Source organism: Helicoverpa zea, chromosome 7 (genome assembly GCF_022581195.2).
Source record: "Helicoverpa zea isolate HzStark_Cry1AcR chromosome 7, ilHelZeax1.1, whole genome shotgun sequence".
Lineage (NCBI taxonomy): Eukaryota > Metazoa > Arthropoda > Insecta > Lepidoptera > Noctuidae > Helicoverpa > Helicoverpa zea.
Window position 1 is genome coordinate 1,425,499 of NC_061458.1, and position 19,198 is coordinate 1,444,696.

Consider the following 19,198-nt stretch of genomic DNA (forward strand, 5'->3'; position numbering starts at 1 on the left):
TGCAACAGATGTGGTAATCTACATAAGAATGATGCTATTGTTTGCTTTGACAAAGGTTTTGCAATACTGGTATAGGTATTAAGTTTAGTTTACTCTGCATTGGCAAACTAAGCTGCAGATTAAATATGTTTAAACATGGAGGGTGAACATTTAAACCCGCTTTTCTGGTAAATGCTGCTACTAATTAGATTTAATTTAACAATAAGATGGCTGAATACCCTGAAAGTTTAAGAACATACGAAACTTTCTCCAAGGCTAAAATGTTTTTGTCTTTCTTCCTTTTCTGCTATGTATCCCACTTGCTAGTGGAGTCAGCTTCCTTCTCTACTTCACTTAAATCATCAAATGACCCCTCCCACTGTGGGTTAGCAGCGGTGAGTGAGTGTCAGACTCTTACTGACTAAAAACCATCGTGTTCCGTCGTAGGCCTTTTATGTATCTACCAGGGCCGCGATAACTCTTTCGAACAATCCCGCAGCCCCGTTTACCACTACACCTTCCATCCCGTTTTGGGGCGGGTTCTAGATCTTGGAAGGTGGAACTAATCTATTGCTATTTCCTAGTAAGTTTGCATGTCTGCTCACTGATATTCTGCTATCAACATTCATTATATAAAGTACACAGATATATTATTACGCGCTTAAGATTGCTGTTTACTATCGTCGATTTCCTCTTGCACAACCGTTAGTATTATGATTCTATTTAATTACGGGTATTAATTTAAAAGCGTGTTAGACTTGACTTGATCGACTGCTGAGCATTTAATAATATTAATTCTTGAATTCTGATGTGCCTTTATATACTTGTTGCGAATATAATTATCGTAGCCATAGCGTAGATTTCAAATCTTGAAATGATGGTATTTCGTGGTGGAGTGCCTGATTGTGGGCTTAGATATGATTGGTTTAGCTTTAGGTTATTACGTTTTTAAACCACCTAGAAAAGTAGCCTGCGACATTTCACAAACTGAAGTTTAGAAAGCATTACCTTATGTTTATTCATTTAAAAAAGCAAGTCATTCTTATGTAAATTGTTTCATTTTCTGGTTAAAAATAAAGGCTATCTACCAGGGAGATGTGCATTATACCTAAGTACGACTTTTGCAATATTTTCTTTTACTTGCTGCTACATATTTGTATCGATAAATATTTTACATTCATAAACATGAATAATCAGAACTGCAATCATCGTATTATCCATCACAAAGAGCTATAAAGAGAACAAAAGGCTTGTAAAGTAATCGTAAAAGCTAATGTATGAACATAATCACATTTGTGTAACAAGCCTAATATGGACTTACAAGTAATGGTACAATTTTATTTAATTCTCATCTCATGTCTCTTATGGGAACACAAATTGTATTCTGTACTTTTCATATAGAATTTTGTAAGCTAGATTTAATTATGTAATATGACGACAACATGTAAAAATGGATAAAATACAAATATGTTTATAAAAACTGCAAATACTCGAGGATGAGAGAGGTAGATTGTTGGTAAAATTGATTATAATATAAAACTCAAATGATTATAATTTCGTGTCAACACGTTTTGGTTGCAAACACTAAACAATAAGTCGTGTAAAACTTTAAAACATGATGATTGGAAAAATATAACAACTTCATTTATTTCAAAGCTAACAACACATTGTACAGGATTGAACATTGTTTTCGACCACAGTTTTGTCGCTAATGGTACTGTTAATAACACGGTGGACCCTAATATCGAGGCCAGCACTAATAATAACTTTGTTACGCTCTGCCTTTGTTCGATTATAACTCAAAACGTCCAATTTTGTAACTGTTTCATGGGAAATATTGACACCATACTTCCTGTAAAGTCCATCTGATTCATATTATCGTGAGAATAATGAGATTAAAAAACCGTTGCCATACTTTAAACAATCATTTAATACATAAAATAAAATCAGAATAAAATCACACGGTTTCTTTAAAATACAGTGCTTTAGATCTTAAAACAGAAATGTGAATTATTACCCCGTGTATTAACAAAGAGAAAGATCCCAATTTCTCCATTTAAAATATCAAGATGAGATCACCACCTTATAATAATCATATATTCCCACGGATTTTCAGGCACTTATTCTATAACGGTCACACGGTTCTACGGCGCAATAACTGTTTCCTTTCTTTGTTAGTGAATTTAACGGAATGACTAAACATTTACAATAGTCTTACATTAGCTAAACTTCGTCAACATTATTACTAAAGATGTACCAAAGCCATTGCTCTGAATTTTTTTTTTCACATGCAGCCATTAAGTGACTCATGTACCGTCTAGCTTCACGCAGTGATTAGCAGCAAATGTATATTGACGATTAAGATTTTCAAAATATAGTATAATAAAGTTTTGTACTCGATTATTACATAAAATATATTTCAGTAAAATATTAACAAATATGTTTTATGTAATTTCGTTGAAGTTGTTACAAAATAAAATTGTTAAAAATCAGTTTGTCAGTTTGTGTATATAGATGATATTCTGGCCGTTTTATTTTGTTCTTGCTACGAGCTTTGTACAAATATTTGTTCAACAGTAGCTGAATGCAATTTTTCAGTTGCAAGCTAAGGTTTAACGACTATCCAATATTTTGTTAGCGATAACACATGAAGATCTTATGTCTGCAATGTCTCTTAGATTGCGCTAATGCAAATATCGCTTATAAATACATATTGCTTAAAATGTGTCTTTGTGCTTCTTGGTTAAGGATAATAAGGTAAACGACTTATTTAAAAAAATAAAATGTTTTATTATGTAGCTACTTGGTTTATTTCACAAAAATCTTTTATTCATAAAGCAGCACTCCTCCAATACTGCATTTTGCTAGCATTAGTCATACCGCCGAAGTTATCTTGTGAATAAACGTCGTCTCAACTATGTTATTTCCGCACTATCTCTGGTGTTTAACTTAGTATAATTTTCTTTGTCTCAAGTACTTATTTGTCCTTTGTCTGACTTCTGAATCTTTATAAAAATGTATATCTATACTAATATTATAAAGCTGAAGAGATTGTTTGTTTGAAGGCACTTATCATTATGTCACCTACTTATATTAATTTAAAGATCAAAAATAAAAAATATGGTGTACGTATCTATCGAATCACTAATCAGAGAAACTAACTGATTAATTTCAAAAATTCTTTCAGTATTATTTACCTCATTTATCGAAGGAGGCTTTAGGCTATTTTTTACGCGCGTGGAGTAAACGGGATGGGGGTAAAACCGCTAGCAAGACCTAGTATTTAAATATTATCTTATCAAATAGTACTATATCTCATTGACTAGATCCTTAGCAAACATACGTTTAAAAGTTTACGATGTTTTTGTAAATATTTTTAAATAACAGGTCATAAAATTGTGTTTATTTTCATGGCGTCATTTGTAAAAACGTGCTGTAAAGACACGTCTTAAATGGGCTTTTGTTTTGAAAGATATTACGGACGTTGACACACGTATTGCTATTGTATCTAGACAAAAATTATGAATAACTTGTCTGAGCATGGCTAACTTAAAATGCGGCAGTGGAATGAGTCCTTTCAGCTTAGATCAAGCTATATATCTGGTATACTAACCTACATATGAAGTATACCTTATATAGAATATAATATAGAATATAGTATAGAATTCACATGTAACAACATTTTACCCATTTAACTTACCCAAAACTTCGATCGAACACCACCAGCTGCAATTAATCAAATCAACTGTCCAAAACAAACGATGCATACTTCATTGAACAGATCGATACAAAATATTTGCTTTACAAATTCAGAAACAGTTTATCATGAAAACGTTGACATTTTAGTAAGTACGGCTGGCATTTTAAAACGGTCCCGCTGTAAGTCTGATCAGGGCGAGCAAATGAATTATGCAAAGGTATCGACTTGCCCCGGCTTCACTTGAAATAGCGTTAGTAACTGATACTGGTACCAAATCTTGGGTTGTAAAACAAGAATTGGCTATTGTAATATTTGTTTAATAATCTCGTTCATATGTTGCTTTATGATAAGCATTGCAATCAATAGGTTTAAAATGTTCCACTGCATGCCACAGGCCTTTTCTCATACAGATAAGGTAAAATCAAGCCTTTTCATCTAAACTCAGTCATTGCTTTCCAAGATACACTCGCGTATTATCATTGATGTTGTTTCTTATGATATTACAGTTATTTACGTTATTTGTGACATCATCTGTTGTCTATTGTGTTAATGAAATAGGTTTTTAATGACCATTTGTTCTGTCTTCTTTTATATTGTGTGAAACGTTGATATCATATTTGTATTGAGTAGATACCTTCTCGATCTTCAATAGGAGGGTTATTACGTTTTCCCTTTTAAAACTTGACATGACTTTAATTTTCCTTTCATTATGCCCGTGCATTTCTAGTTAAACCTAACCCTACTATTTCCGATGCTACTTCTATAAATCAATGCCTTTTGAGTCACGATATCGCACACAATCTAATGAGGGGTAATTTAAGGTTTTACCGTTTGTAGCCTGTAGTTTACTGCGATTGATGGATTGATGACAGTTTTTGTTTTTTAATTCTGTTAACTGTTACTGTTGTTACTGAGATTTCTATCAAAACTCTTTGCTTCTTTTTGTAGATCAGCAAAAAGAAGCAAAGAGTTTTTGGATTTACCGGATTAACTTGAGTTCATTATGATGTGTGTTTATTATCATTATCATCAGTTTTTTACCAATTATTTTCGCCGATCCGAGAATCGAACCCAAGGCTCCGTGGACAGGCTGCGGGTTGTTCGAAAGAGATACCGCGGCCCTGGTACATAAAAGGCCCACGACGGAACACGACGGTTTTTAGTCAGTAAGAGTCTGACACTCCCTCACCGCTGCTAACCCGCAGCGGGAGGAGTCATTTGATGATTTTCGACGTCGGAAAAAAAAAAAAGGCCCCGTGGACAACTTACAGTCGCGCTTTATATCCAAAAGACCTACAGCGTAGTCACTAGAGTACTTACTCAAACATACACATGTACAAATAGAAGTACATGTTGTTTGATCTCCACACCATAGATTAAACCCGTGGTTACAGACTGATTATGTTATCTAAACGAGCGTGTAACATGACCGAGTTCACTTCACCAGTTCATTGAGCCGGGAGTTGAACCCACGACCCCTCGTTCAAGAGTCATCGCCCCAGCTGGCTCCGCTATAGCCGTTCTAGTGACGTGACGATTAATAGCCATGGCTATATGAGAAAACCTCTCATAAGTAAACGACTTTAAACGATCTGTGGATGAATTTTTAATGTGGTAACCCTTTGTTTGCTATTTTCATTATTAATCATGGTTTGTGCTCCGTACTTGCAAGTACAGGCATGTCTCCAAAATTCTCTGACGGTATTGATGAATTTCAAGCTTATCTCGAAGACGATTGTAATTTTCATAAACCTACGCAAGCATTGTCCAAAAAATTAACATCCGAAGTGAGAATCTCCTCGATTTCCGGAAGTCAGTTAAAAACAGCGTTTTTACTTTATGCTTCCAACTTATTTTGCAATGTGAGGCTGATACACAACTTCCCTCCGGACCCACAACTATAGCTCACGGGAAAAGCACCCAAAACAACCAGTTTTATTCTACCTTGGCAGTGTCGCCAAAATGTATAATTTACGTTAGGTGTTTCCATTGAGCTATGAATGGAGGTGCACCACAATTGTCGCAATTCGGAATGAAATAATACCAATATATTTTGGACAAAACAACAGAATATATTTTGCCAGGCATTATTTTGTTCAGTTATTTTGCAAAGTTAGCCAAGACCAATAGAACAACTGGAAATATGTACAACCTTTAATATTTTCTTTTCTGGAATAGATAATTTTTGTGACAAAAACACTTCGTATGAAGTAACTTTAGCAAGTCTGAAGACCGCGCAGACAAACGAATACCTTCACACTCGCCAATTTTGGACGCACTATAATAAGTTCATCAAACAAAATTTAATAGTCTCAGTCCAACGACGACGTGTGTATCCAAAGTATCGGCCACTAAATAGACCTCAAGATCCGCAAATCACAACTTCAAAACAAAGAAACAAGCGTCCATTTTGGCACCATAAACAAAAGAAACAAACATGGCGTAAATTAAGATATAAATCCTCTTTAGTCCTCTTAATACTGGCATTGTTACCAATTTAACAATGACACTATAAACAATTCTAAAAGCTTTGTATGTTTTTTACGATTATTTTGGATAGAAATGAGATCATGTGTTTCACGATTGATGACTCAATTTACTATTGATATGCTGAAGTGTGGGGAAATAATTAGTGGGAGGCTGTGAAAACTAGCGATTTGACAGACGTCAAATCGCTAGTTTTCACAGCCTCCCACTTTGTAGGTAGTCTGTCTAGACTACCTACAAATTCAACTTAGAAATCAGTATTTTGAGCAATTTGCAATGCAGAAAACCGCCTGATTATGTAAAAAAAACATCAACATTTTTTGACATGGCGAAAGGCTTATAGAAGCCAAAACACTATATGTGCCTATTTAGTAATAGAGTCAAAGATGACATGCAACACTGAAAATTCCTAAGCCAAAATAAATATTTACGGACCACAAAAATATTTACAAAAATGTTGCAGATACCTGCTGCTTTCATCAGCAATCCTGGCATTTTTCGTCCAAAAGTTGTCCACACATTTTAATTTCAATAATATGTGAAGTATTTAATAAATGAAGAAGCGCCCTAACGTTGAGATTCCTTCCGAATATTTTGTTGAAAATTCGTATTTATTGGACTACTTTCGCGTTTGACAGTAGCCATGCTTTTATGAAAAATACTAAAACCAACCCCGACCTTTCAAAGTTTTTGAATTCAAATATCCTTTGTCATGCTAAAAACCGATTTTTGGTACACCAAGTTATGTATTCCTATCATTTCACTTAACTGTTATATTTTGGTGAATAGTCATGAAGTGACCCCGCCCGTCGTGGGTGCAGCGTGAGAGATCGTTAGACTCACTGACTAAAACCTGCCATGTTTCTTCCTAAACGCCTTTCGAAAAATCCTGCAACCCAAAACCGGTACTTGGTCCAATAAAAAGCTATAGCTAAAACCCAAAAATATCTATAGCTTTTGCAAGTTTTATAAAGATAGTGACGGATACCTTTAGGTTAGGCATCGCGTGTCGGAATAACTAAGCATTTTATGTAGCCTCAGAAGTAAAACTAGCGTATGAGAAAACCTTGAATTAATTCTGGTAGCAACTAGAATTTATTGTGTTATCCTAATAACTAACTTGTCTTATTCAGTTTTAGTGTTGCATATGCAACGTTGCCTAGAGATAAATACATTCTTTGCTAATATTAGAAATATTGCAAAGATGAAGAGTTTGTTTCTTTACTTGCTTGAACGCACTAATTTCAGTAACTAATTCTTCTTCTTCTTTCTATACTATGTCTTACTGTGACTCAACACTTTGTCAGCCCAATATGCCGCCACAGCGAGTAACAGTAACAGTCAGTAAATACTGGAGTGCTCTGAAAAAATCTTTCAGCATGCAATCTTGCATCAGGCAGCGTATTTACAATATTAGTACATAGTACTGTAGCAATAAACTATAAAATAGCCCTTCTTCACAGCATTAATAAACATTTTAGGTACTCTAGCAACGAGCTATAAAAATAGCCAAAAACATCAGCAAAGACTTATGAAGAAATAGACAGCACTTTCCTGCTTAAAATAGCTGAAAAATACCGCCAAGATATAACGTTGGATAACTGGGCAGGGTATATAAATTGCTTTCATAGCCGTTATAAAGTGCGCTGTCATATTTCGACCTCACTAGCAAAACACTCTTCACAACGAGCTCCGTATCAGTAGGAAAGTGTCTATTACGTAGTCAATGTTAGAGGGTCTTTATATCGATAGAAGGATGGAACTTCATAGTGATATTTTTAGACAACGTTTTTTGACTTTGATGTGATGATGATGATGTCCTCCTAGCCGATTATCGGCTACGGCGGCGGTTCTCATGTAAGGAGATTGGCCAACTACGCAGGACTATTATAGTGCACGAGCATTTGCGCAGACACAGTGCACTCACTATTCCTTAACTCTCATAGCCCGATGGGACGGTAATCCGACACGACCGGAGAGAGATCAGGCGCAGGACCGACATTTACGTGCTCTCCGATGCACGGGTGTATCAATCACCAGCTTCCAGGCTCCGGGCTGCTTTGTGAAAGTCTTTTAAAACCCACAAAGCGATTTCGGCCCGACTCGGGAATCGAACCCGAGACCTCGTGCTCAACAGCCGCACTTGCGACAGCTAGACCAACGAGGCAGTTGACTTTGATGTACAACACTTTCAAGGTTTGGTTTTTAGGTACTGCAATATTGCTATTGTTGATTTGATACCACCGTACAGTTTAGGTTAGGACTGATTGAATCTTCATGTGTAGTAAATTAATTGATAAAAAATCATGATTTGTAAAAGCTAACATCCGACATACAAACTTAACTTCAACGTCTGAGTTTTTGTCTTCATTACTCAATGGATAATCTTCAAGTAAACCTAGCTTGTTTTGAACTCTGGTGTTGGCTCTCATTTTACCCTTATTGCTAAAATAGATTTTCCTAGAAAAAAACACCTTCCCAAGATGAACGTGTTACCAATTTTTAAAAAGTTCTTTTAAAATTCAGACTCTATCAAACTAAAAACACGAACTTCGCAATACAATGTAGCAAGCCAAAGTTAAATAGGAAGCCCAAAGTTTAATCTAGCGTAGTTCCCGTGAGGGAATACATTTTCATCTTTTGTTTCTGAAGCCATTTTTGAGATCGCTCTTATCTGGCACCGGTAACTATTTTTTGAAAATGGAGGATGATTTAATTTTTGATGAAGGGGATATATGTATTAGTAGAAAGGGTAAAATTGAGTAAAGCCCTTGGGTTTGGAGTACTAGGTGAAGGAAAATTTACTTACTTCTCGGTGTGAGTCCAGCTGTCATGATATGAGTATACCTATGATGAGTAGGAATGAGAATCATGTTGTGAGAAAGGTTTTGGTCATAAACCTGGAAGCGTATAGAGCCCATTCTTCTATTCCAACTTCTCATTTGGCTCAGTACCTACTTCTTGCTCTACCATACTTCTTTGTTTGGCGTCCCGACATTCTTTCCAGCTATAAGTATTGTCTTTCACACGATCCATGGTTTCCTTAGTTGTCTTCTTCCTCTATAGTTTATATCCATCTATAATCAAGTTCATTGTCTTCCCCATTACATGATCGTTATTGCTCCTCACAATATGGCAGTACCAAGTCCGAATAAAAAAGCTCATATAATTAATTTTAATTAACAAATGCTTTTGCATTAATTATTATTGCAATTTCTCTATAACATAGCGGTGCGTGCGGCTCGTATCGTAACAATGAAATGAAAGGGTAATTTATTTAATTAATATGTGATAGGTATATGCACACAATAATACACATAAAACGAGATAAAATAAAGGAATCACTTGGTTAAATAAGGACAAAGAGAATCGGTTCTGTGGTACCTACAACGATAATGTTGTTGAATTTGTAAATAATATTAGCAATTCCAGTTAAATAATGCTCTTCATTATTTATCAAGTAAACTGAAATAACCGCTTAAAATCAATCACAAAACCAAACGACCTTGTACTCGAATCAATTAATCGATTAAAAACCTCAATGATAATCCGAATGACAGTACTTACGTAACGGCGAACAATTACAGAGGGCTCCATCAAAACTGGCAGATCGACCAACCCGATGACCCAGTTCCGCGGGTCGACGACCGTGTGACGTCACAGCCTGCCTCCCCCACCCCTCGCGCACGTCACCCCCGGGGGTGTGTTCCTATCCTGCCAGTTCGAGGTCACATGCCACCCGCGATCCGCACCGTCCGGACGTCGCTTTTGTTAATTGAACTTATATTAGTGAGTGTTTGTGTGAAATTCTGTGATAGAATTTGTGATGACGATTAAAGGTGAGATTTTGTACACATCCGACTACTTTACCAGATATTTTTGATATAAAATGTGATGGTTATTTACCAAGATTAGCTAAATAATTTAGCGTAATGTTCGTAACAAAGAAATGTACTTAACAAGGCTTGTAAGCCAGCACGCAATGGCAATACGAAAATTACTTTTGCATGTTATGTAACACATTTTTACCATAATTGTGACCTTGAGACGTTGGTACGTATTACGCGTAAGGCAATATAAACTCCAGTATTTGATTTCTTTGCATTCGTCCCCTGACAGACATTTTTTCGGCAACTCAGTATGAAATAGCGATGTTTCGTGTTTCAGACAATGTTAATCGATTGAGTTTCGCGTTTGCTCGTAAAAATACCTTAAATTTTGACCTTGATTATGTAGTTAAGATTGACATGAAATTACAACTGTATTGTTTGTGCGTAAATATAGTTTTTGAGGTCGTAAAGCTTTTATGATTTCCTACTGATACCCATCAAAATTTTCTTCAAGTATGGATGAATCAGGAAATGGTATATTCACAACTGATTTAAGTCGGTATAATTTAGGAGATTTTATAGCAATTCAGTTATTTGTATCTATTTAATCCTAATTTCTTAGGTATCTTTCATGGTACTTAAATCTTGCATAAAGAAGATCAGACAAAAAATATGCTTAGCGATGCAATGCAATACTACCTACTTAATACATTATAGTTACCCAAATATCCTCAAACAGAGCTATGAGTAAGCAGGTACATTCTCTGTTTAACTTCATATTCATGAATTAATTGTTAAACAGCGGAAAACCGCTTTTCCTTCTTTTCCACTTCACCTTCGGATGTCGTGTTCAAATGCCGTTACCAATTACTGGAGTAAATACTAGGTAATGTTTTTCTTGTACCTAGGTCGCAGTACAAAAACAAACTGTTTTTTAAACCGTAACATAACAACAGTTTTCCCCAAAGTGTACTTACATATTTTACCACATTTACAGGACAAACCTTATATTTCGGCACCTAACAGCAGAAGTCCTAATAAGTAGCAAAATTATGTACTAACCATTAACTATGATAAAAGAATAATTTATAAAATATCCTCAATTACAAAGAAATTCCAAATATGCAATGCTTTTAACTCCCTTGGAAAACTTAGCCGTATACCTACCACTTTTATATGCTTATTGGCAAAAACCCCGTATCTCGGTGTTCCTAAGAAATTCTCCATGAAAATAAACTGACGGCCTACGGGAAAAATAACAACCATATCTCGAATCTGTCCAACTCAGCAAGAGTTCTTTCCGACCACTAGAGTAACAAAGCATTTGAAACACAATGCTACAGCATTTTCAAGTCAAATGTCGAAAAGGCATAAGTATTCTTAATTTTAGGACAAAAATGCTAATTTTGTCTGCTGCTCAAGTCAATGGCAATACTTCAAATAACAATGATTTTTTTAAGAATGAATCCAGTCTTTTGTCTTTTATTACAATTTTATTTTTAGATCTACATAACCGTACTTGTAAACCTTAATTAAAAATATATCTTGCAATTTGTATAGTCGCCGATCGTTGAAATATTCAACGGTCCTTGAATGACACGAATTCCTAGTACCAGAATAAATGTACCATTGATTGAACGTTTAGAATAACCAAACAACAGTTTCGAGAAATCTATTGGAAATTGTAACATTTACCAGCTCTGAGAATTCATAGGAATATTTAATGGTCATCTGAAAATAAATATTCTATGCTATTTTCATTGTCGAATAACTTAACCCTCTTCCAGGTCAACTAACATTTCTTGATTCCGTTCTCCCTCATATAGTTTAATTAACGCATACATACTTACTATTCATTTACATTAAATATACCCATTGTTTTGCAAGCGGTAATAGGAAAGATAGGAGGAATTTTATAAACCAAAAAAAAAATTCTGAAGCACAAACTACCCCATGAATCGTCAGCCGCCCTAGAGAAATCATTCACAATTTACTACCAATATGGCTACCAATGACGTTCCGACACAACTAGCCAATTTAAAATACGCAACGTTCACTCACACTGCAAAGGAAATAGATTTTCCAACATCAATGAATCTGCCATCTTTATCTACAACCTCGAGCGAGTGAGATAGTGCACTTTATGACGTCACAGGACTGCGTGTCCCACTTACCAGTTAAAGCAAATTACATTCCGATTTCATTGTCTCGAGTTCTTACATTGACAGTGGACGCGGAATCACCCTTATTAACAAGTCCTTAAAGTATATTATTGCTTAAATAGTTACAGTGTTCCTTTGCACAATTTTATGCTCCGTTCGATTCTGCGGCCCTAGTACTTGTCGGGAATGTAGGTCGATTTCTCCATGAATGGTCTCTGAACTGTAAAATGAAGTTAAATGGGGATACTAATGGCTTAAGCCAGCCTTAAATGTTATCCGGAAATGTTTTTGGACCCTTTGAAGGGTTACAAACGTTAATGATTGTGAATGTTTAAGCCTTTGTGAATACCTCCCGGCTTAATATAGCCGTTGTCGGAAAACGGGTTTGAACTATTATTAAGTTCAAGTTGGAAAGTTGTGATTTACTTTTCCTCTAATTATAATAGTAATGTGGTATTTTCTCTAACATCATACTCCTAGTTCTATTGTATGTTTAATAAGGCGTATGAAACTTTACATACAGTTTCTTCTCGAGGATCATTTTCGCAGAATCGCTTCAATATTCGAAGAAATACACATACAGATTACAGAAAAACAAACGCAGGCTAGACACGTTTTGTAATATTAGTAAATAACTTGATAACTACTAGGTGCCTTCCTACTATAGCGTGTGGTCTCATCGATTGAATTAACTAGAGTTCTTAAAATAGTGTACGTTTAACTACGTTTCTGTAAAAGCCGTTAGCGCTTCATCACTCAGCTGACAGAGTAATTGCTTGGCTATGCTCTGTTTTATGGGTAAAAGTGTTTTGTAACTAAGGTACTCAGAGGACACGCCGTCCTTTTCTTATAATCCGATGATAAATTATCAAGAATAATTAAGCTGCTAAACGTTAGTCTTTTTCCTATGGGAAACCATCGAATAACCTGTCCTGGTGTGGGTTAGCAGCGTGAGGAAGTGTTAGACTCTTACTGACTGAAACCCATCATGTCCTTTCTTAGGCAAATTTTACAGATAGACAGCAAAATGATAGCCCAACTTCTAGCGATATTTGTAAATATGCTCAAGGACTTCAGACTTTAATATTTATGCTAGTGTTAGGTGGTTCAAGTGTTTCTTAATGATATCATTATAATGACGATCAGAAAACATATCTTGCTAATAAAGTTTTATCTACAATTCAAAAGTTTACTATAATTTTTTCCATTAAATTCTTCTATTAAATATCTCCTCTTTCCCTATTTCCAGAGGCGGTGTGCGTGATGCGCGCGCCAGGTGCGGGCGGCGTGTCGTGCGCCGGCGTGCCGCGGTGGTCGCACTCGGCGCCCGCGCACCAGGCTGACTACGACAACGCGCCCGCTCACACGCACCCCGTGTTCCTGCACGATGATCATATTAATAGCCGGTTTGCGATATGGTGAGTTTTTAAAAAGATATTTTCTTTGTGGGAAATCATCAAATAATCTTCTCCTGCTATGGATGCAGCGTGAGGGAGTGTCAGACTGTCACTGACTAAAATTTCCCTGAGCCCTTTATGTACCAGGATCGCGGTAACTCTTTCGAACTATCTCGCAGCCCCGGCAGTTCTATAAAAGATCTAAGATAAAGAAATTGTAATATAGTTCGAAAAGTTGGTGGAAAACATGTAGTGCAAGTAGGAAAATGTGATTTGAAAACCTTACAGTACATAGGCACAAGACATTATGTTCTACGCTTTTGGAACGTTTCTATTAGACCTAAGATTAGCAAGGCTTAGCAAAGCATAAATAAACCAGGATATAACACCAATAAAAACAGGAACTTTTCGTTGAAAATGCAAAGTTGTTCAGTTGCAAAAACTGTTATCAAATGCGCTATACGCTATAATACAAATTGTCTAGCGTATATTTCTCAACAACAGAGTCCAAACTTTTCAAAATATAAAATCCAGATAAAATTGTCACTACCCCGTACTGCACTCCTCTTCTCTCTATTTCAAAATTAAAAACCTTTCTGCGAATTCTTAATCTTCACTTAATCACGTTCCAGGCAAGGCGACATATCGTCCCTGGAGGTGGACGCGATCACCAACACCACTGACGAAACCCTGACGCAATGCAATGCTGTCAACGAGCGCATCCTGCAAGTGGCAGGACCTGAACTCAAGGAGGAAATCATTACTAGGGGATATGGTTAGTTACAGATTTTCTATCGCCCCACTGCTGGGCACAGGCCTCCGCTCACACGAAAAACGATTAAGCATTAATCACCACGCTTGCTCCATGCTGGTTGGTGATTTCAGACTATATAGTCCAAGTTTCCCTTCATCTTTTTATCAGCCATTGGTGTTTAAGATATACTTAGAAAATCTAAGATATGGTATGAACAGATATTGTGTAGCCCTTCTTAAGGTGGATCCAGACGTTGCCAAGCATGCGCCCCGAACGGTGGTTCCACCCGAACATGTGTTGATGTATCTTTTCAATATGCACGCCTATGTCTCGCTACGTCTGGATCCAGCTTAACGCTCAGGGTATAGTTCTAAACAGATACTATATAGCCGTCCTAACGTTCATGGTCGGTTGAAAGCCCAACATTTTATTACTAACGTCCTTGCATGATTAGTCTTTAAGTTATGCTTGATTGGAATGCGGCATGATACTTAATTAGGTCTGTGAAACGTTTAACCGTTAAACTAAAACAAAGACTTCCAATTATTTGAAGCACGCAAGTATTTGACTCATATGTAACTAGTAGCGCCATCTATTGGTAGCATTAACAAAACAATGTAACTTTTCATACAATATTAAATGACTGTTGATTACATCACCTAAATACAAACTTAGACAACGACCCTTCGATTGTTTTAAATGTGAATAACCTTAAGAAAAGGTTGGGTGTAATTTACTACTTTGAAGGAAAATCGATTAAGCGAGGTTGCCACAATAAAATTGTACACTTTATTTATTTTATTTATTTTTTATTTATTTAAACACCAACCATTGCCTCTCTTAGATCAATGACTGTCGTCCTATACCTACATTCGGATGCAATAAACAAGGAACGATTCTTTCTGATCTTGAACCTTTGACATATATCCTACTTATGTCAATAATAATCTACCATCCGTTGCCGTCTGTCTACCATCCAAATCGTTTCTTTTTATAACAACTGGACATTAGTCCTTTGGTTTAGTGGTCCTTTGTTCCTCTGATGTTATCTTTGACTTTTTCAATTTCTTAATTCCAGAATGCCGCACGGGCGAGGTAGTCCTGACTCCCGGGTTCGGTCTGCGCTGCCGACACATCATCCACACCGTCAGCCCCAAGTACGTGGCGAAGTACCACACGGCCGCTGATACTTCGCTGCATAACTGTTATAGGTAATTGTTAAAGATAAAAGTAATTTATTCAAAGTAGGCTGACAATCAGCACTTTTTTCAATTTCTCCAAAACGACCGCCCTTCACCACTCCCTTTGTTATTGATGGGAACAAGAAATGGTTCAACAAACAAACTATCCTTTTGGCTGTTTAAGTCAGATAGAACTTAGTTTTTGTGGACGTGAAGAAGAACCAAAGTATTTGTAGAGTAAACCTTTCATATCAAATTGTTACATTTTATATCCAACAGCAGCTGTACCTACATTAACGTCGTTTGCTATTGAAATCACGAAGCCACTGACAATAAGAATAGGCATGATGACAGTAATCAAAAATCATTAAAATAATATATTTATTAAATTAAACTTGAAGCTTGGAATATAAAACGCGCATTGTTTTCTTTATTAATAATGTGATTAATATGTATTTTTATAAAATAAAATTACGAAATAAGGCAATCCGCCATGATATCTTGAACACCAATCAGAGCTCGTGACGTCATTTCTCAAAACAACTCGCGCGAAAGCGCGCGAACGCCACATTTCGTTATTGTGAACTTCCACTGCGATCTTTGTTTTTAATTAATTAATTGTTTATAACACGAGTTATGGAGCCCGGATTTATCAAGGCAAACAGCGGTAATTTGCCTAGAATTGATATCATAATGCTGGGAAAGTTTTTGGCATCAAATAAAGATTTTTGTTCAGCTGAATTTAGAAATGTTAAAACTTCCATGTAAGTATACTAGTTTAATTAAAAAACAATGAGAGATGAAACCTAACCTCGAAATAGTTATTTACATTATAAACTATGCTAGAATCTAGAGAACTATGTAATAACTTACATCAAAGTGATCTTCACAAAAATAAAGTTGTACCCTGGGCAATATTGCTTTTGAATCTCGCCTTGCAAGTTTAAGCCACTTGTTTCGTATTTTTTTATTGTGAGGAACGTACACAAATAACTCATCAGGAGTTGTTTTGGATGTGTTCTTATACTGGGGGACCCCACAACACCTATGCCCTTTCGAATTCATATTTAATAACACAAAAAACTTAATTATTGCACGAGCGTTGTTTACAATTGCGTCTTGTAATTTCAGTTGTGACGTCACAAGTGACGACATGACACTGACAAGCGTTTTCGCGTCGGATTCAAAGTGGACAGAGAAAAATGCAATTATTTGATAAGAAAACTTCGCATTTTCTTAAAATTAATGATTTTTCATATAAAATAGACATATACCTACATCATACAAAGGAATTTAAAAATTTGTCATCATGCCTATTAAACAGTTCCGACCCACTAGCAGTTATAACCTAGCACAAAAGATTTCCATTTGTTTTATAATTTTAAAAATCCCTTTCCCTTCTTGCGTAAGTTTTTCTTTATTATCTACTGTAGTATTAACTAACTGGTGTATGTTTTGTGTTTACAGAAACGTGTTGTGCAAAGCGAGTGAGATCGGCGCGCGTTCCCTCGCGCTGTGCCTCATCAGCGCGCCGCACGCGCAGTTCCCGCCCGACCTCGCCGCGCACGTCGCGCTGCGTAAGTAGTCATGAACCCTCTTATAATAATACTTTACATAAGCCTATGGGGGAGGCCTTTGCCCAGCACTGGGTAAGCAATGGCTAAAAAAAAATATATATGTATATAATACGTATCTTCCAACAGGTATCTGTGGAGATCAAAGGGGGAGGCCTATGTTCAGCAGTGGACGTCCTATGGCTGAGATGATGATGATGATATAATACGTATAACCTTAGTTCAACTGTCATTATAATATCCGGATAGGTAGGATCCCAACGGCTTGAGGCTTTCAATCTATCAGGTGTTTATCATTGCATGAAGCTATATACTAGAAGCCTGAAAACGGTACGCCACCGTAACATTAGTGGTCAGACTCACTAGATTCTGAGTGAACGGACACAGAGAATTTCGTGTTCATCTATAAACATATTTGCTATCCATCCAGGCATCCACTGGTGAGCTAAGCCAGCTTGAACTTTGATTAATTCTTCTCCGGAACAGGGTTCATCAGTGCGAGTCTTTCGTGGTCCTCTTTGTAATTTCATTCCTTATACCCCCAGGCACGATCCGCCGCCACCTAGAGCAGCAGCGCACACCCTCGCTAGTGATCCTGGCGTCCTCCTGCGCTCCGGACGTGGCACTGCTATGTGCTCTGGCGCCGCTGTACTTCCCGCGGTCGGCGCGCGAGGCGGACGCGGCGCGCTGGCGCCTGCCTGACGAGCCGGCGCTGCATGACCGCCGCATCAGGATTATACATAACCCGCACTCGCACAACTCTGATACTGGTATGTTGAAAGACTACAGAAATGTGTTCTACTTCGATTGTCACAATGGTTATCATGCAAGATTGCAGAGTTCGATTTGCGGTAGGTACATTCGACATTTGTGCGATGGGCCTTGCTTGTTGGCAAACGAGCACTGGCTTGTCAAATAAGTACTCTTGACCACAAACACGCGCCATCTATTTCCAAACCCAATTTTATGATAGATTTTCCAATATTTATGCTCTATAGCTCGGCCTTTTGTTGGAACATCAGCTCTTTGAGGGCCGTACAAATGTTTATTTAAATCAATGTTCATAAAATACCTGACAAATATTATGAATAGACTCTTCTTTAGGCAAAACTTATTGTTTTTCTGTTCTGGAAAACTGATTATTCTGTGGAAGTTTATTGGTATTCTATTTTCTGACAAAAGGCCGATTACTCGAAAACATATCCTTATTATCTACTACGTTTCACCTACATTGATTCATAATAATTAATATGATAAACTGAATAATATGTTAAGCAAAACAATGTGCTGATAAAAATGGGACCTACATTGGAAAATACATGACACACCTACACCTCGGACACCGTATTAATAATCAAATCATCAAAACAAATCAAAATAAAATATATCTAAGAACCACCGCTGAAAAGTCATCTTTTAACGTAAGCTGAATCCATATCAATTTTATTGATCATTGAATTACGGTGCCACAGAGACCAACACAGACACACAGCAGTCAAAAGATCTAACGAACTAAAATGACGCATTATTTTTAAGAATTATAGTTCGGCCATTCAGAGAATGCGTTCCTGACACGTCGCGATTGAACTGACGACGTAACTACATTCATTGATTATTGATATAATAATGTTGTTTTAATGCTCCTCAATTGTTAAAACGGTAAACAACCAGCAAAAATATTTTTATCGTAACTGCAACGCCATTGCAAAGTTACGTCGTCAGTTCAATCGCGACGTGTCAGGAACGCATTCTCTGAATGGCCGAACTATAGTTCCTGATAGCATTTTCTGGAAATGCAGTACTTCCGAATTTCATCATAACGTCACATTATGTCAACGTGTTGCGCTTCACTAATCGAAGATGACTCATCTATGTGTAAACATGACATTATTGACACAACGATTGCGCATCACGATGATTTCAGATAATCCATGATTTATCCAAAAACACATAATTAAAGTACTACGCAAAAACACCATTATAATATCCCTTAAGTACTTAAAAACAATATCTGAACCAAATCGGAACTTAATTGCTTTCAATCACATAACTTCACTAATTTCCGCACGCAAATCTCAACTTTGAGCAGAAGAGTTAAGATTCATTTTAGTCTGCAGTATAAAGGTGAGGATGG

The 19,198-nt window shown here is 36.6% G+C and overlaps 1 protein-coding gene across 2 annotated transcripts in view; it reads left to right on the forward strand.

Moving 5' to 3' along the window:
• The window catches only part of LOC124631877 (protein GDAP2 homolog), a 119,941-nt gene that overhangs the window by 45,616 nt on the left and 55,127 nt on the right, over positions 1-19,198 (forward strand). For both annotated transcript variants that reach the window (XM_047166513.1, XM_047166512.1), the window contains exons 2-6: positions 13,408-13,576; positions 14,188-14,330; positions 15,388-15,520; positions 16,958-17,067; positions 17,610-17,834. In XM_047166513.1, the coding sequence (XP_047022469.1) occupies positions 13,422-13,576; positions 14,188-14,330; positions 15,388-15,520; positions 16,958-17,067; positions 17,610-17,834 (766 nt within the window). In that variant the 5' untranslated portion in view covers positions 13,408-13,421. The remainder of the gene's footprint in view (positions 1-13,407; positions 13,577-14,187; positions 14,331-15,387; positions 15,521-16,957; positions 17,068-17,609; positions 17,835-19,198) is intronic.